Source organism: Hemiscyllium ocellatum, chromosome 14 (genome assembly GCF_020745735.1).
Source record: "Hemiscyllium ocellatum isolate sHemOce1 chromosome 14, sHemOce1.pat.X.cur, whole genome shotgun sequence".
NCBI classification, from domain to species: domain Eukaryota; kingdom Metazoa; phylum Chordata; class Chondrichthyes; order Orectolobiformes; family Hemiscylliidae; genus Hemiscyllium; species Hemiscyllium ocellatum.
In genome coordinates, this window is record NC_083414.1 from 36,052,644 (window position 1) to 36,066,977 (window position 14,334).

General features: G+C 40.4%; 1 protein-coding gene across 5 annotated transcripts in view; it reads right to left on the minus strand.

The window, feature by feature from the left end:
• The window catches only part of LOC132822348 (uncharacterized), a 64,406-nt gene extending 50,583 nt beyond the window's left edge, over positions 1–13,823 (minus strand). For 4 of the 5 annotated variants that reach the window (XM_060835637.1, XM_060835635.1, XM_060835636.1 and 1 more), the window contains exons 1-3: positions 13,461–13,823; positions 7,665–8,139; positions 1,727–1,833 (exon numbers count right to left, since the gene is read on the minus strand). In XM_060835637.1, the coding sequence (XP_060691620.1) occupies positions 1,727–1,833; positions 7,665–7,950 (393 nt within the window). In that variant the 5' untranslated portion in view covers positions 7,951–8,139; positions 13,461–13,823. Of the gene's footprint in view, positions 1–1,726; positions 1,834–7,664; positions 8,140–12,462; positions 12,594–13,460 lie in introns of all 5 variants that reach the window. The other variant, XM_060835634.1, reaches the window with a different exon arrangement.
• Positions 13,824–14,334: the final 511 nt, after the last annotated feature.

Here is a 14,334-nt window from a genome sequence, read left to right on the forward strand (position 1 = left end):
GTCAAAATCTAAGAACCATGAGAGATAACTCTTCCCCTTGTGCTCTGGACTATTGACTGACAGAAATTCTTTCTCCCTGTCTATATGTTTGATAATATTTGTGTCAAACAATTTGTCTTTTGTCTCTCTTATCTGTGGATGAATGTGTGTGTTTGAGGCATTAAAAGGGGATAGGTTAAGTCACATTATAAATAAGTGATCCTTGTTTTCTCTGCCATTTGTTAAAGAATAAATTTGCTTGCAATAAATACAGTTGTTTTCCTATTAATAGTGACAACTGGTGTAAGTGACTTTTGTCCTGAGTAGTGAGCCAGCAGCAAAGTGATCACCTCAGTGGTTAATTGGGTATTTATGCATTTCTGATGGCTAATAGAATGGTTGCATTCAATTATCAGCCGACTCTTCCCACTTATGTCATAACAAAAGCTTGGTGACTCATCTGGGATCTTTAAATGGGGCCAACGAAAGATTGGATATGGAATAAGAGTAATTGATAAATTATAAAAAGACAAGGTACCTGGTTTTTCATACTGAAATAAGATGGCTTTGAAAGCAACTAAAAGCATCCTGCTGTTGAAAGAGGTAGCTCTGATGGCTCTACAGGGAGTAACAAGAGCCAAGCTGATAGAATTGGCAAATAAATTAGAAATGGAATTGTCTGTCAGAGCCAAGGATGCAGAGGCAATTAAAGGATTGGCAAAGTGCCTAGGACTGATGGAAAAACAGGAGTGCACTTAGTGGTAAGTTGCATGAGCTACCATGAATTCATTAGTTAAAGCAGCTTAAAATGAAAAGGAAAATGAAAGATTTATCAAGAGGTTGCCAGGACTAGAAGGATTGAGTTATAAAGAGAGGTTGGATTGGCTGGGAACTTCTTTCACTAGAGCACATGGATTGGCTGGGGACTTTTTTCACTAGAGCACAGGAGGTTGAGGGATGACCATACAGATGTTTATAAAATAATGAGGGTCACAGATAAGGGGAACAGCAAAGGTCTTTTCCCTAGGGTAGAGGAGTTCAAACCTAAAGGGTATATTTTTAAGGTGAGAGGAGAAAGATTTAAAAGGGACCTGAAGGGCAACTTTTTCACACAGAGGATGGTAGATGCAGATACAGTTACAACATTTAAAATGAACTGCCAGAGGAAGTGGTAGATGTAGATTCAGTTACAATATTTAAAAGATATTTGGACAGGTACATGAATAGGAAAGGTGTGGAGGAATATTGACCAAATGCTAGCAAGTGGGACTCGTTTAGTTTCGGAAACTTGGTCAGCATGAATGAGTTGGACAGAAGGGTCTCTTTCTGTGCTGTATGATTCCATGACTCTATAACTTAAAAGACTTGAGCTTGAAGAAAAAGAGAAAGACAAAGAATGAGGTACAGGAAAAGGCATGAGAAACATAATTAAAAAGCATGAGACTAGAAATTCCACAGAGAGATGGATAAAGAAAGGAGAAAGAGATTGGGAAGGCAGGTTAAAATGATTCAAAAAGAAACATCAAATAACAAACGAACCACTGATAAGCAAAATCCTAGTCATAACCTAAAGTCCATGCCTGATTAACAGTCGGATTGAAAATACATGCTCTTAACTGGTGGTAATATACATTTTCTCAATGAATTAGCACTTTAGTTAATATTAACAAGTGGGATACGTACTTCAATACCTGCATTCAAAGAATGGATCTTGATAAAGATGAAATGAGTTCAAATTCATTCTTACCTTGATCTGAACACAAGGAGAAAATGTGTCTCGTCCAGAGCCACAACTGCCCTGAGGTACCTGCTGGGTCCCAAGCACAGTGCAGGTGCTGCCAGTGAAATTCAAGACTGTTTTTTTTGGGAAAAGTAAAATGGGAAATTTTAAATGAAACCATAACGTTGACAATAATTTTTTATATCATAAGATTATCTTTTGACAGCATGCTCTCACATTCCAATACTAACAAATGGCATCTTGCTTCTTACTGAACCACCCCCTGCCTGTCATGGTAGAATTGCAACTCACTGCATGTCACCTGTTTTGTCTGCTTACAACATTTCAGCACCTTCTCATTCGTTGAACAAGCTGGTTTCTTTCACTTCTCTTGCTTCTCCCTTAAAATTCTCTTGATTGCCTCTTATGATCATGTCTAAGCATTTCATAGACACGCTCATTAAAAGAAAAGCATAATACTGCAGTGTCTGGAAACCAGAAATAAAAGCAAAAAGTGCTGGAGAAGGGCAAACGGTTTGAGAGCATTCGTGGAGAGAGAAACTGAGTTTAACATTTCAAGTCCAGTATGACTTTTCTTCAAAACAGAAGGTTCTGAGGAAGAGTCATATTGGATTTGAGATGCTAATTCTGTTTCTGTTTCCCCAGATACTGCCAAACCTGCTGTAGCATTTGCCCATTTTTACTTCATAGCCCCCTCACTTATGTTCTCAATCAGCCTCTGCAATAAGCAACCCTGTAATGCTTCAAACTTACTGCCATATTTTGATTCACTGTCCTTTCTTAATATCTCTGGCCAACTTAATTGCCCATGCAGACGTTTGTGTCTACTTCCCTTTTCAATTATATCCCACTTCTGTCTTTCATGCCCTTTATTCACTAGTCGGCTCCATCATTCAATGGCTGATCTGATAATCCTCAACTCCACTTTCCTATCTTTTCCCCATAACCCTTCATTAAAAATCTGTTTATTTTAGCCTTGAATATATTTAACAACCAAGCCGCTACAGATGCCTGTGGTAAAGAATTCCCCAGAGTTACTACCCTCTGAGAGAAAGTAAATCCTCCTCATTTCTGTCCTAGCTGGGCGAGTCATTATTCTAAGATGATACCCTCTGATCCCAGACTCTCCCACAAAGGCAAACAGCTCTCCCACATCTACCTTGTCAAGCCCCTTAAGAATCTTATATGTTTCAATAAGATCATATCTCATTCTTCTGAATTCTAATGACAACATGCCTAACCTACTCAACCTTTTGTCATAAGAAAATCCTTCCAAACTCACGATTAACCTAGTGACCTTGGATTGCCTCCAATGCCAGTTTATCTTTCTTTAGATAAGGTGCCCTCAAGTTTTGAGCTCCCCATCTAAAGAAAGATAAACTGGCATATCTCAGCTTTAGTTTTAACTACTGCCTTGATGGTTTTAGCAAGACCTCCCTATTTTGGTGCTCTATTCCCGCTGAAATAAAGGCTAACAGTTCATTTGCCTTTATCCACTGAACTTGGATGCTAGCTTTGTGTGATTGATGAATGGGGTCTCAGGAATGCCTTTGTGCTACAGGTTTCTGCAGTCTTTCTCTATTTAAATAATATTTAGCTCTTCTATTCCTCCTGCCAAAGTGCATAACCTCACATTGTCCCACATTATATTCTATTTGCCAAACCTTTGCCCACTCACTGAACCTTCTGCAGACGCTTTGTGTTATTTTATGACGTCTTCCCACTGTGATATCTGCAAATTTGGCTAAAGTCCATTCACTTTTCTCATTTAAGTCAATAATATATTGTAACTAACTGTGGCCCCAGCATTAACACTGTGGCAATTCATTAGCTGAGGTTGCCATCCAAAAAATGGTCCCCTTATCCCAACTGTCTGTTTTCTATTACTTACCCAAACCTCTATGCATGCTAACACATTGCTGTTGATTCATATCTTATTAAGTAGCCTAACATGTAGCACTTTATTGAACAGGGTGGCATGTGGCTCAGTGGTTAGCCTCGGATGACTGTCTGTGTGGAGTTTGCACATTCTCCCCGTGTCAGGGTTTCCTCCCACAGTCCAAAGATGTGCAGGTCAGCTGAATTGGCCATGCTAAATTGCCCATAGTGTTAGGTGCATTAGTCAGAGGGTAATGGGTCTGAGTGGGTTACTCTTCAGAGGGTTGGTTGGATTAGTTGGGCCGCAGTGTCTGTTTCCACACTGTCGGGAAATTAATCTAAAAATGTCTGGAAATCTAAATATATTACATCTATTAGTTTGTCAGGTATGATTTCCTCTTCATAGAGCGATGCTGACTTTGCTTGATTATGAGATGTGCTTCTAAATATATAAATTCCTAAATGTATATCTGTTACATCCTTTACAACATTTTCCCAATAACAGATATTAAGCTAACTGTCCTATTGATGCTTGCTTTTTTGTTTCCGTAAGATACATAATGGTATATTTCTGCTTCTATTTTGCAAAGCCTTAACCAATAGTCTAGACTCACAAATACTTGGAATACATGTAAACATTCTTCAAGGCCGGATAAGGTCTGTATAATATTTAGTTTTTGCTTTGCCAGCTCTTTAAAATACAAAAGATTGCAGCTGTCAGTGGGAGTTAACAAAATCTGCTGGACTGATTTGACCTACAGGCAGAGGTTAGGAAAATACAAAGAGAGAAAGTGATGACTGCAGATGCTGGAGATCAGAGTCATGAGTGTAGTGCTGGAAAAACACCGCAGGTCAGGCAGCATCCAAGAAGCAGGAGAATCGATGTTTTGGGCAAGAGCCCTTCATCATCCTCATTCCCGATGAAGGGCTCTTGCCTGAAATGCCGATCTTCCTGCTTCTCGGATGCTGCCTGCCCTGCTTCTTTTCCAGCACCACACTCTCAACTAGAAAAACACAAAGCATCTCATCATGCAGTTTCAATAGAGCTCTTTGCTGACATCAATCCAATATCTCACATTACGTCTGAATGAATATTTGATTAAGACTCAGAAATACAAGAAACTCAACAGTTGTGAGCTCACACTGTGATTGACATCATAAACAAGATGGTAAAAGATTAGCTGTCATTGAATAAAAGTTTGGTACAAAACAAGATTAACCATAATTTTAATGGATTTTATGAATGGATGATTTCATTTTCACTATCAGATGTGTGGGAGTGAGACACAGATAACATTGTTTTAAGATTATCTTTTCCTCATGCTCCTGTGGTTCTTGGGGTCTTCCAAGATGGATGTGGGGGAGGGTGGGGGTGGGGTGGAGGGGGCGGGGGCGGAGGAGGGGTAGGGGAGACTATGGAGGTGACTTGGAAGGTAAGAGCCACCAAGTTGGCACAGAGAGAATTAATAGCTATGGGACTGAAGGATACAGCATCAGAAGCACAGTAAATAGGAGCAAGTGTAGGCATTTCCACACCTTGATCCCACTTTACATTTAAACTTTTCTTGGCTGATCTTGCATCTCAATGTCATATTCCAGTACTATCCCCAAGTTCCTCGATGTCTTAATATCTAGAAATTTCTTGATGTCAATTTTGAACATATTCAATAACTCCACAGTACTCTGGTGTGGAGCCATCAAAAGAGTGAAGACATTCCTCCTCATTGCAGTCTTAAATGGACTACCTCTTATTCCAAGACTATGTAAAGCCAAGAAATACATGCTTTCTGCATCTACCCACTTTGTCCTGTAAGAATTTTGTATGTTTCAATGAGATCAGCTCCCATTCTTCTAAATTTGAGAGAATACAGATCCAGGTTCCTCAATCTTTCCTCTCGAGATAATCCACCATTCAGGAATCGATGCTGTGAACTTTTGTTGAATATTGCCAATGCCAATATATTCTTCTTTGGGTAAGGAAGCAAAAATTGTACGTAATACTCCATGTGGAAACTAACCAAGCCTCTACACAATTCCAGCAAGACCTCTTTACTGCTATCCACAAATCCTCTTGTAATAAAGGCCAGCATACAATGTATCTTTGTTATTGTTTGCTGCCTCTTAATGCTAATGTTTCGTGAATCATGAACAAAAACACTCTCGTCCCTTTGGACACCAACATTTCCAAATCTTTCACCATTTAAGAAATTCTTTGCATTTCCACTTTTTCTACCAAAGTTAGTAACCAGCAAGCTATTTACTTTACATTTTCTCTATTATATTCCCATGCACTTAGCATGGAGCTGAAAATGTGTTGCCGGAAAAGCACAGCAGGTCAGGCAGCATCCAAGGAGCAGGACAATCGATGTTTCGGGCATGAGCCCTGCTTTAGACACTTCGCGTGTCTAAATCCCCTTGTAGCATCTTTGCAACCTCCTCACAACTTACATTTCCAATTAACTTTTGAGACATGAGCAAATTTGAAAATATTATATTTGATCCCCACATCATTTTAAAAAATTTTGACCTTATTTTATGCTGACCTTATTTCATGCACTGCCTTCCAACATTGCTTACTATCTTCCTCCCTACCAGCTTTGAGTTTCTCCCATTTGAATTCCTTCTCACATTCCAACCTTTACCACTATCCTCAATACACTGCCGAGCTAATTTATGCTCTCCCCAACAGCACAAGCAATATCCCCCTGTGGTGACATTAGACCTGATTCTATGGAAGGTGTATTGTAACCTGCCCTCCTTGTACAGAACCAGTCCCAATGCCACAGAAATCTGATACGGTCCCTCCCGCATTATCTGCCTGCCACTTATTCATTTATTCCATCATCCTGTTTCTCAATTCACTCATATGTGGACGGTAAACCTGAAATTACTGCCTTTGATGTACGCCTTGCAAACCCTTTCCCAACTGTCTCTGTGCTTTCAAACCAATTGGCGTCAATGTGGATAACCGATCTCTGTCTATTTACCTTCCCACATAAGATTGTCCTGAAGCTGCTCAGTGACATCGTTGATCAAGGCACCAGGGAGACAACAATCCATTATGTTCCCCTACCTGTTGAATCTCCTCCCACTATTGCTTTCCGGCTCTTCTTCCTCCCCATTTGTCCTACTGAGCCAGCCATTTACCAGGGACCAAAGAGAAAATGCTGGAAAATCTCAGCAGGTCTGGCAGCAACGAAAGGAGAGAAAAGAGCTGACGTTTCGAGTCTAACTGACCCTTTGTCAAAGCGTTGACAAAGGGTCAGTTAGACTCGAAACATCAGCTCTTTTCTCTCCTTACAGATGCTGCCAGACCTGCTGAGATTTTCCAGCATTTTCTCTTTTGGTTTCAGATTCCAGCATCTGCAGTAATTTGCTTTTATCCATTGTACCAGGGACTTGGCTGTGGCGGCACTCCTCTGAGAAACTCTCCCTCCCAGAAGTATCCAGAAAGGAAAAGCAGTTAATGAGCAAGATGCAATCAGGGGACTCCTGCACTGGTCCTTCTTGAATGTTTGACAAGAACCCATCCTTCTCTGGTTGTACTCAATTAACCTGCAGCATGTCCATCTCCCTAAGTAAGCTAGCTATATAGTTCCCAGCCTTGCAGATGCACCACAATGACTCCAGCCATTGCTCCAGTTCCAAAATCTGGAGGTCTAGCTTCTGCAGCTGGTGATGCCTCTACCTACAGATTTCTGCCTCAAGGTAACTCAGCAAAATGTGTTCCTTAGTCCTTGACCAAGCCTTTACTCTCTCCTCGTAATATTTAATATTGATTCTGCACCAATCTTTGCTTACACATCTGTGAAGTACCTTCAGACACTTTCCAATGCCAAAGGTGTTAGAAATGTAAGTTATTATCAGAAGAAATTGAAATATGAATCGTGACAGTACTCCTAATTTTACCAAGTACACATTTACCATCTCAATCGCCCCTGAAATTTAGACTCTGAATCCCACTGCCAGTTGAAAATTCAAACCGTTATATCATCTGGAGGATTTTTTAAAGAATAATTTCTAATGCATCGGAATTTACATTTGAAAAGAACTATGACAATCTTACCCTTGTGAAATGGCTTCAGTATGTAAATACCAAATAGAATGAAAAGTAACATAAGAATCAAGATAACAGGAGCCAGAAGGACAAGTGGATACTTGAGCTTATCAGCCATCTCTTCTCGTCTGACATCTACAGCAGACATGTTGCTTCTCCTCTGTGCCCTCCTCACTGCTTTCTCAGTTCTAGATCGTCCAAAAATGGTTGATGGCTGCCGTGTTATATTTGCCTCCTCTCCATTACTGTTGCCTGGGCAAACTGTACTGGGGAACTGCAGGCTAGTGACAAACATAGTGAGTGGAAATAGAAGTCACAAAAAAAAATGTTGTTTTTAAATTAAATTCTGAAAATTTAAAAAGAATTCTTTAAAGACGGTCGTTGGTTAAAGGCTATTTTGTTTTGGTCCTTTGAAGCTTGCTGACATTATTTCTTCGATCAAAATAGTTGAACCTTCAAATTATTTCAAGCAACTGAAATAGACCTGCAAAAAGATGCAAAAGAATAATTAAAATGTGCATAAAATGCACTAATATACAGTCAAAGCCACAGTAATAAGATTCACTTTTATATTTATACAAACGTATAGCAAATCAGATCATGGTGGATGGGAGGCTAACTACATAAATCCAAAGTCATTGTTTAAGATTTGCTATTCCACTGTTAGCTGACTCACATTAATGCTTTGAACAGCATGATAATGATGTTTTGCCTTGTTAAATATGAACTAAAGCCTCTACAATCAGTTGGGTCTTGGTCCATTTCAGTTAAACTACCTTTTTATTCCTGTATTAAATGTTAACTATGACCTGCAATCTATCTGGTATTGAAAATTAGCTATTAGAAATGTGGGGCAGAGTATAATGCTCTCCTCCATGGTGCAATTGGCAATAAGGGACATTTAATCAGGTGGGAATGTTGCAAACCCCATCACTTTCCTGTCTCCTTAATGAGTAAAGGAGAACCTCCTCACAGAACTGAAGACCTTAATTAGGCAATAAGGCACACTTAGAACTGCCATCACACCACCACAGATATGATCACAGCAGCATGTGGGCACCCACCTTGCAGGGTTGTTTGCAGAAGCATCACAGTGTTTGTTATTTAAAGGTCCCAATTAACTGATCAAGGGATCCAAACTCAGAAAGGCACCCCCCTCCCTACCCCACCTTTTGTACCTTAATTGGCACTGAATTCAACCACGTTGATATACACTACCTTCACATTCTTTGTTCAATTTCACTATTCTTAAATCCGGTTGGTTAAGGAAATGTATAATTTAAATCACTATATCATAGTTGGTGATCCCTGTTTATTCAAGTTCCAGATTCCTGGATTCCCTGATACTTCCAGCAACTTGACAGCAAGTTGCAAATAAATTGCAATTTTTACGATGCAAAACATTTACAACATAATGTGCAAATCTAATTAACTAAACTAATGAACTTTTAAGGATTTTGGATTAGTGGTGCTGGAAGAGCACAGCAGTTCAGGCAGCATCCGAGGAGCGGCCTAATTAACTTTTAAGGTCATTGCTACAGCAAACTTTACCCATAACTGTAGCTTCAGAAGTGTCAATATCAATACCTGTTCTCAGTCATCCAATAGCTCCTATGTGTTTTGATATAAATAAGCTTCTATCTGTATTACACAAAAGAATATTAAAACAGTTTTACCTGAGGCATGGAAAGTGCTTTCTTTTATGAGGTGTTAATGAACTTTCTTTTAATGTGATAATAAAGAGAACAAAGCATCCAAAAATAGATGAATTTACTGAACTAACTTAATACCAGCTGTTAAGTGGAACTGTAGAACAATGTTAGATGTTTTCTTTCCATCCAAAATATTAAATAAATTCAGATTGTTTTACAATCTACTTTACCCAAAACTACAACACTTCAATTAATACTTTGTCCTTTTTTTATGTTTCCAATCCATAGAGGAAACACAATAGAGGTGACAAGTAGGTTAGACAAGGGAAACCCAGTGGATGTGGTCTATCTAGACTTCCAAAAGGCCTTTGATAAGGTGCCACACGGGAGGCTGCTGAGCAAGGTAAGAGCCCATGGTGTTCGAGGTGTAGATTGGTATAGATTGAGGATTGGCTGTCTGACAGAAGGCAGAAAGTTGGGATAAAAGGTTCTTTTTTGGAATGGCAGCCGGTGACAAGCGGTGTCCCACAGGGTTCAGTGTTGGGGCTGCAGCTGTTCACATTGTATATTAATGATCTGGATGAAGGGACTGGGGGCATTCTAGCGAAGTTTGCCGATGATACGAAGTTAGGTGGTCAGGCAGGTAGTACTGAGGAGGTGGGGAGGCTGCAGAAGGATCTAGACAGTTTGGGAGAGTGGTCCAGGAAATGGCTGATGGAATTCAACGTGAGCAAATGCGAGGTCTTGCACTTTGGAAAAAAGAATAAAAGCATAGACTACTTTCTAAATGGTGAGAAAATTCGTAAAGCCAAAGTACAAAGGGATCTGGGAGTGCTAGTCGAGGATTCTCTGAAGGTAAACATGCAGGTTGAGTCCGTGATTAAGAAAGCGAATGCAATGTTGTCACTTATATCAAGAGGGTTTGAATATAAAAGCACCGTTGTACTACTGAAACTTTATAAAGCTCTGGTTAGGCCCCATTTGGAGTACTGTGTCCAATTTTGGTCCCCACACCTCAGGAAGGACATACTGGCACTGGAACGCGTCCAGCAGAGATTCACACGGATGATCCCTGGAATGGTTGGTCTAACATACGAGGAATGGCTGAGGATCCTGGGATTGTATTCATTGGAGTTTAGAAGATTAAGGGGAGACTTAATAGAAAGTTACACGATAATACATGGCTTGGAAAGGGTGGACGCTTGGAAATGTTTTCCGTTAGGGGAGGAGACTAGGACCCATGGACACAGCCTTAAAAATAGAGAGGGTCAATTCAGAACAGAAATGCGGAGACATTTCTTCAGCCAGAGAGTGGTGGGCCTGTGGAATCCATTGCCACAGAGTGCAGTGGAGGCTGGGATGCTAAATGTCTTCAAGGCAGAGATTGATAGATTTGTGATGTCTCGAGGAATTAAGGGCTATGGGGAGAATGTGGGTAAGTGGAGTTGAAATGCCCATCAGCCATGATTGAATGGCGGAGTGGACTCGATGGGCCAAATGGCCTTAGTTCCACTCCTATGCTTTATGGTCTTATGGTCTTATGGTCTTATCTGATTGTGGACCACCTAAACCCCGATTATGTTGTATCCCTCATATTTGGATTTTTTTTGCTGAGTAAGTGGTAGCTGTTACAGAGATGTGACTGCAGGATGGCATCAATTGGGACCTGAAATTAAAGGCTTTAGGGCATTTAGGAATTGCAGGAAACTAGAAAAAGGTGGAAGACTGGCTCTGTTAGTTAATGATGTTAATGGCAGAGTAGACAGGAGTGAGTTCAGGAAGCTAAGATGTAGAAACAGTTTGGGTAGAGCTGAGAATTGATAAAGGCAAGAAATCACATGAGGGAATGGTATCCAAGCTCCCTAACAGTAACCACATAGTACAGTAGAGCATAATAATGAGAGCTTGTTACAAAGGCATGGTAATAATCATAAGTGACTTAATCTGCATATTGACTGAAAAGGTCAGGTTGGCAAAGGTTGAAAGACTGTCAGGTTTCATCCAGAGGTCTCATAACATATAGCAGCTCATTCCAAAATGGACAAAATATCATGGTGTTGGGAAGTGTTCCTTAATTGGGTTACATTTTTTCATGTTCACTGGCAACAGGAACTGTGAAGCACCCCTCCTGAGGACTCACTCCCATCAAACTTGCTGAAAAAGGAAATTATTTTAAAAAGCTGGTGTAAAACAAATATTTCACTCTGATTGCTAAATGAAAGGCAACAGCTCAGTAATTGAATGAGTAAATCCATGATTTGTTATGATGTTAATTAAAATGTACAGCGATGGCACTTAACAATCCCTCTCAAACTGGGTGGGATTTGATGCAGGTGACTGGGATTTGCCTGCTACCTGGCGATCCAGCAAAGCCAGTAAGAGCCCCATGCTACCTCCTTTAAGGGAGATCTGCCATATTAACTGCCAGCAGACATTTACGTGGCATTTGGTGGGCATTTGCCAGAATCATGGACACCAGGTCCAGAAATCGCCAATTGGAGCCTGGCAGTTCTTCATTGCCAGCAATGCTAGTGGAGATGTTGTGGTAGCTGTCAGTGATGCACCCACCAAAGGCCTGGAATCAGCAAACGAATCAGTCCAGAGGTGAGTGGGGTTGATAGGGAGGGTTTTTCTGGCTGAGGTGGGGAATCAGACTGGTGGGAAGAAAGGGCAGAAAATGACTCTCAGGAGGTCCCTCCATTCCCCATACCAAGTTCCTCAATTAGGCATTGAGTGCCATTGAGCAATATAAATGTGTGATATATTCTGTTATTCTTGCAACAATATTCTGTCATATTACAAAATCAATCAATCAAACAACTTAATTAAGATTAAGTTTTGGGAATTGGTTCACACTTAAGAAATATCACATTGAAAAAAAGAATCCTTCAAACTGGTTAAAGGTTATTTTTGAGTGTAATGAAAAAAGTTATAAAAAGTGTATAGCCAGCTGGCTGCCATTTCCCATATTTTACATACCATCATTATCTCTACATGGAGGAAATTGTCCTCGATGTCTCTAATCTTAGGCATTCCTACTCCCCACCCAACTTGCTTGTTAAGAATGTTCACTTTTCAATCAGTTTCTTTAAGTTCCTCGGTTTAGCTGATATGTACATCTCCTATTCTGGTTTGTGATTTTGCCCACACTTTACCTTTGTGTTGAAACAACCCCAATTCTGGTATTTCTTTCACACTGCAGCTCCCTGCCACCAAAACAATCTCAAATTGCACTCAGGGCGTTTCAGGTAAGCAATGTTTCCTGTCCATGGAAACTTTTGCTGTTCTGCATAAACAAAGCAATTACATTATTTGCAGAATATAAACACCCGAGATTCCTAAATTTCCTACATCAGTCAGTTTTCTGACTTTAACTATGTTGCTTCTGACTCCAATTTTAGTAAACTACAATTAATACAATTTTCACAACTTTCTTTCAACTTGTCACAATCCAGCTCCTTGGTCTGAAAAGAGTTAAATTGTTGTTCAGCTGTTTATCCCTGACTACGCGCACGTTTTTTCATGTTTCAGAGCATCTCATGTGAGACTACAGAAAGCAGAATAGACTGATAACGCAAATCAATAACAAGACACCAAACATTACAACGTTATAATAAGAAACAATAAAAAACAATAGTCCCAGATTTGCAGTGTAACACTTCTGGATGGGTTCTATTCTCAATTGTACTGAAAATATGTTATTTAGAGGTAAAGCAAAAGACCGTTCAAAATGCAATGAATACAGCATTATATAGCCTCGTTTTCTGTCCCAGACCCCCTTACAACTAAACCATGTGCGTGAAATGCATCCATATTTAGAATTGCCAGCTATACTTTGTCAATATTTATTTCTGATCCACTATATTATCAGAAAGAACAATGTCTGCATGACACTGAACTGGAAGATTTTTATTTCGTAATCAACTGTGAATTTGTTTGACAATTTCGGATGCAACAGGATCATCCGGTAAAACAGCGTGGGGACAATCCTCTGTATTAACAAAAAAAATTTTCATTCCTTTTGAAAGGATTTTTTAAAAATCCCACAATTTCCCACAAAATGTAGTTGCGAGAAGAGGGATGAAAATCAGCCTCTCGCCGTATTCAAACAGGAACTGTTCCCTTTTCCTTCTCTGACAATGTGCCCACTTACATTCATGGACTGGAACAATGTGTTGAATCTTAGACACTTCAATCTCTCAGATGTCCGAGGGGACGGGGGGACATGTCTCTGCAGCGGGAAGTTCAATTCCTCCTCTTCGGGGTCGATTGTCTCCCGGTATAATGACAGCTCCAGAGGCTCAGCACAATACACACAGGCTGAAATCTGGTCAACAGCAAACGTCCGGACTCCCCGAGAGTCCGAGAGCAGAAGCGAGGGAGAAGCTGAGCTCTTGTACTTATCTGGTCCCTTCCCCAGTCGGTCGGCAATGGGCCTGGGGTCAGGGCAAGGCTTCTGACCAGCTTAAAGCGGTAACCATGCAAACCTTTGAGGCAGTTCCAAAGCAGCGTGACAGTTCCGCTCTGGTCACTGGGCAGTCCAAGAGATCAAATGTAAATGCAATTATTGCAACTCCTTTTTTTTCCGGTGTTTCGCCAGTGTTCATTTGACCGTTATTAAAAGGGACATGAGGGGCACCGTTTTCACACAGAAAAGTGTTGGCATTTGGAGTGAACTGCCAGAGGAAGTGGTAGATGCAGGTTCAATAACAACTTATAAAAGACATTCGGACAGGTACATGAATAGGACAGGTTTAGAGGGACATGGGCCAAATGCACAAAGTAGGACTAGTTTGGTTTGGAAAACTCGTTTGGCATGGACCAAATTCATTGGACCAAATGGTCTCTTTCCTTGCTTATGACTCTATGACTATATAACTCCAATGTGTGGAACTCTGAATCCCACGGAGTCTTTGAGCAGCAGGATACAGATGGTCACACCAAGAGATGGAGGGCAGCCTCAGCAACCAGATCACAGGGTGGGGATTTTGGAGTCATGGCATCATTAAGATGTATAGCACAGAAAC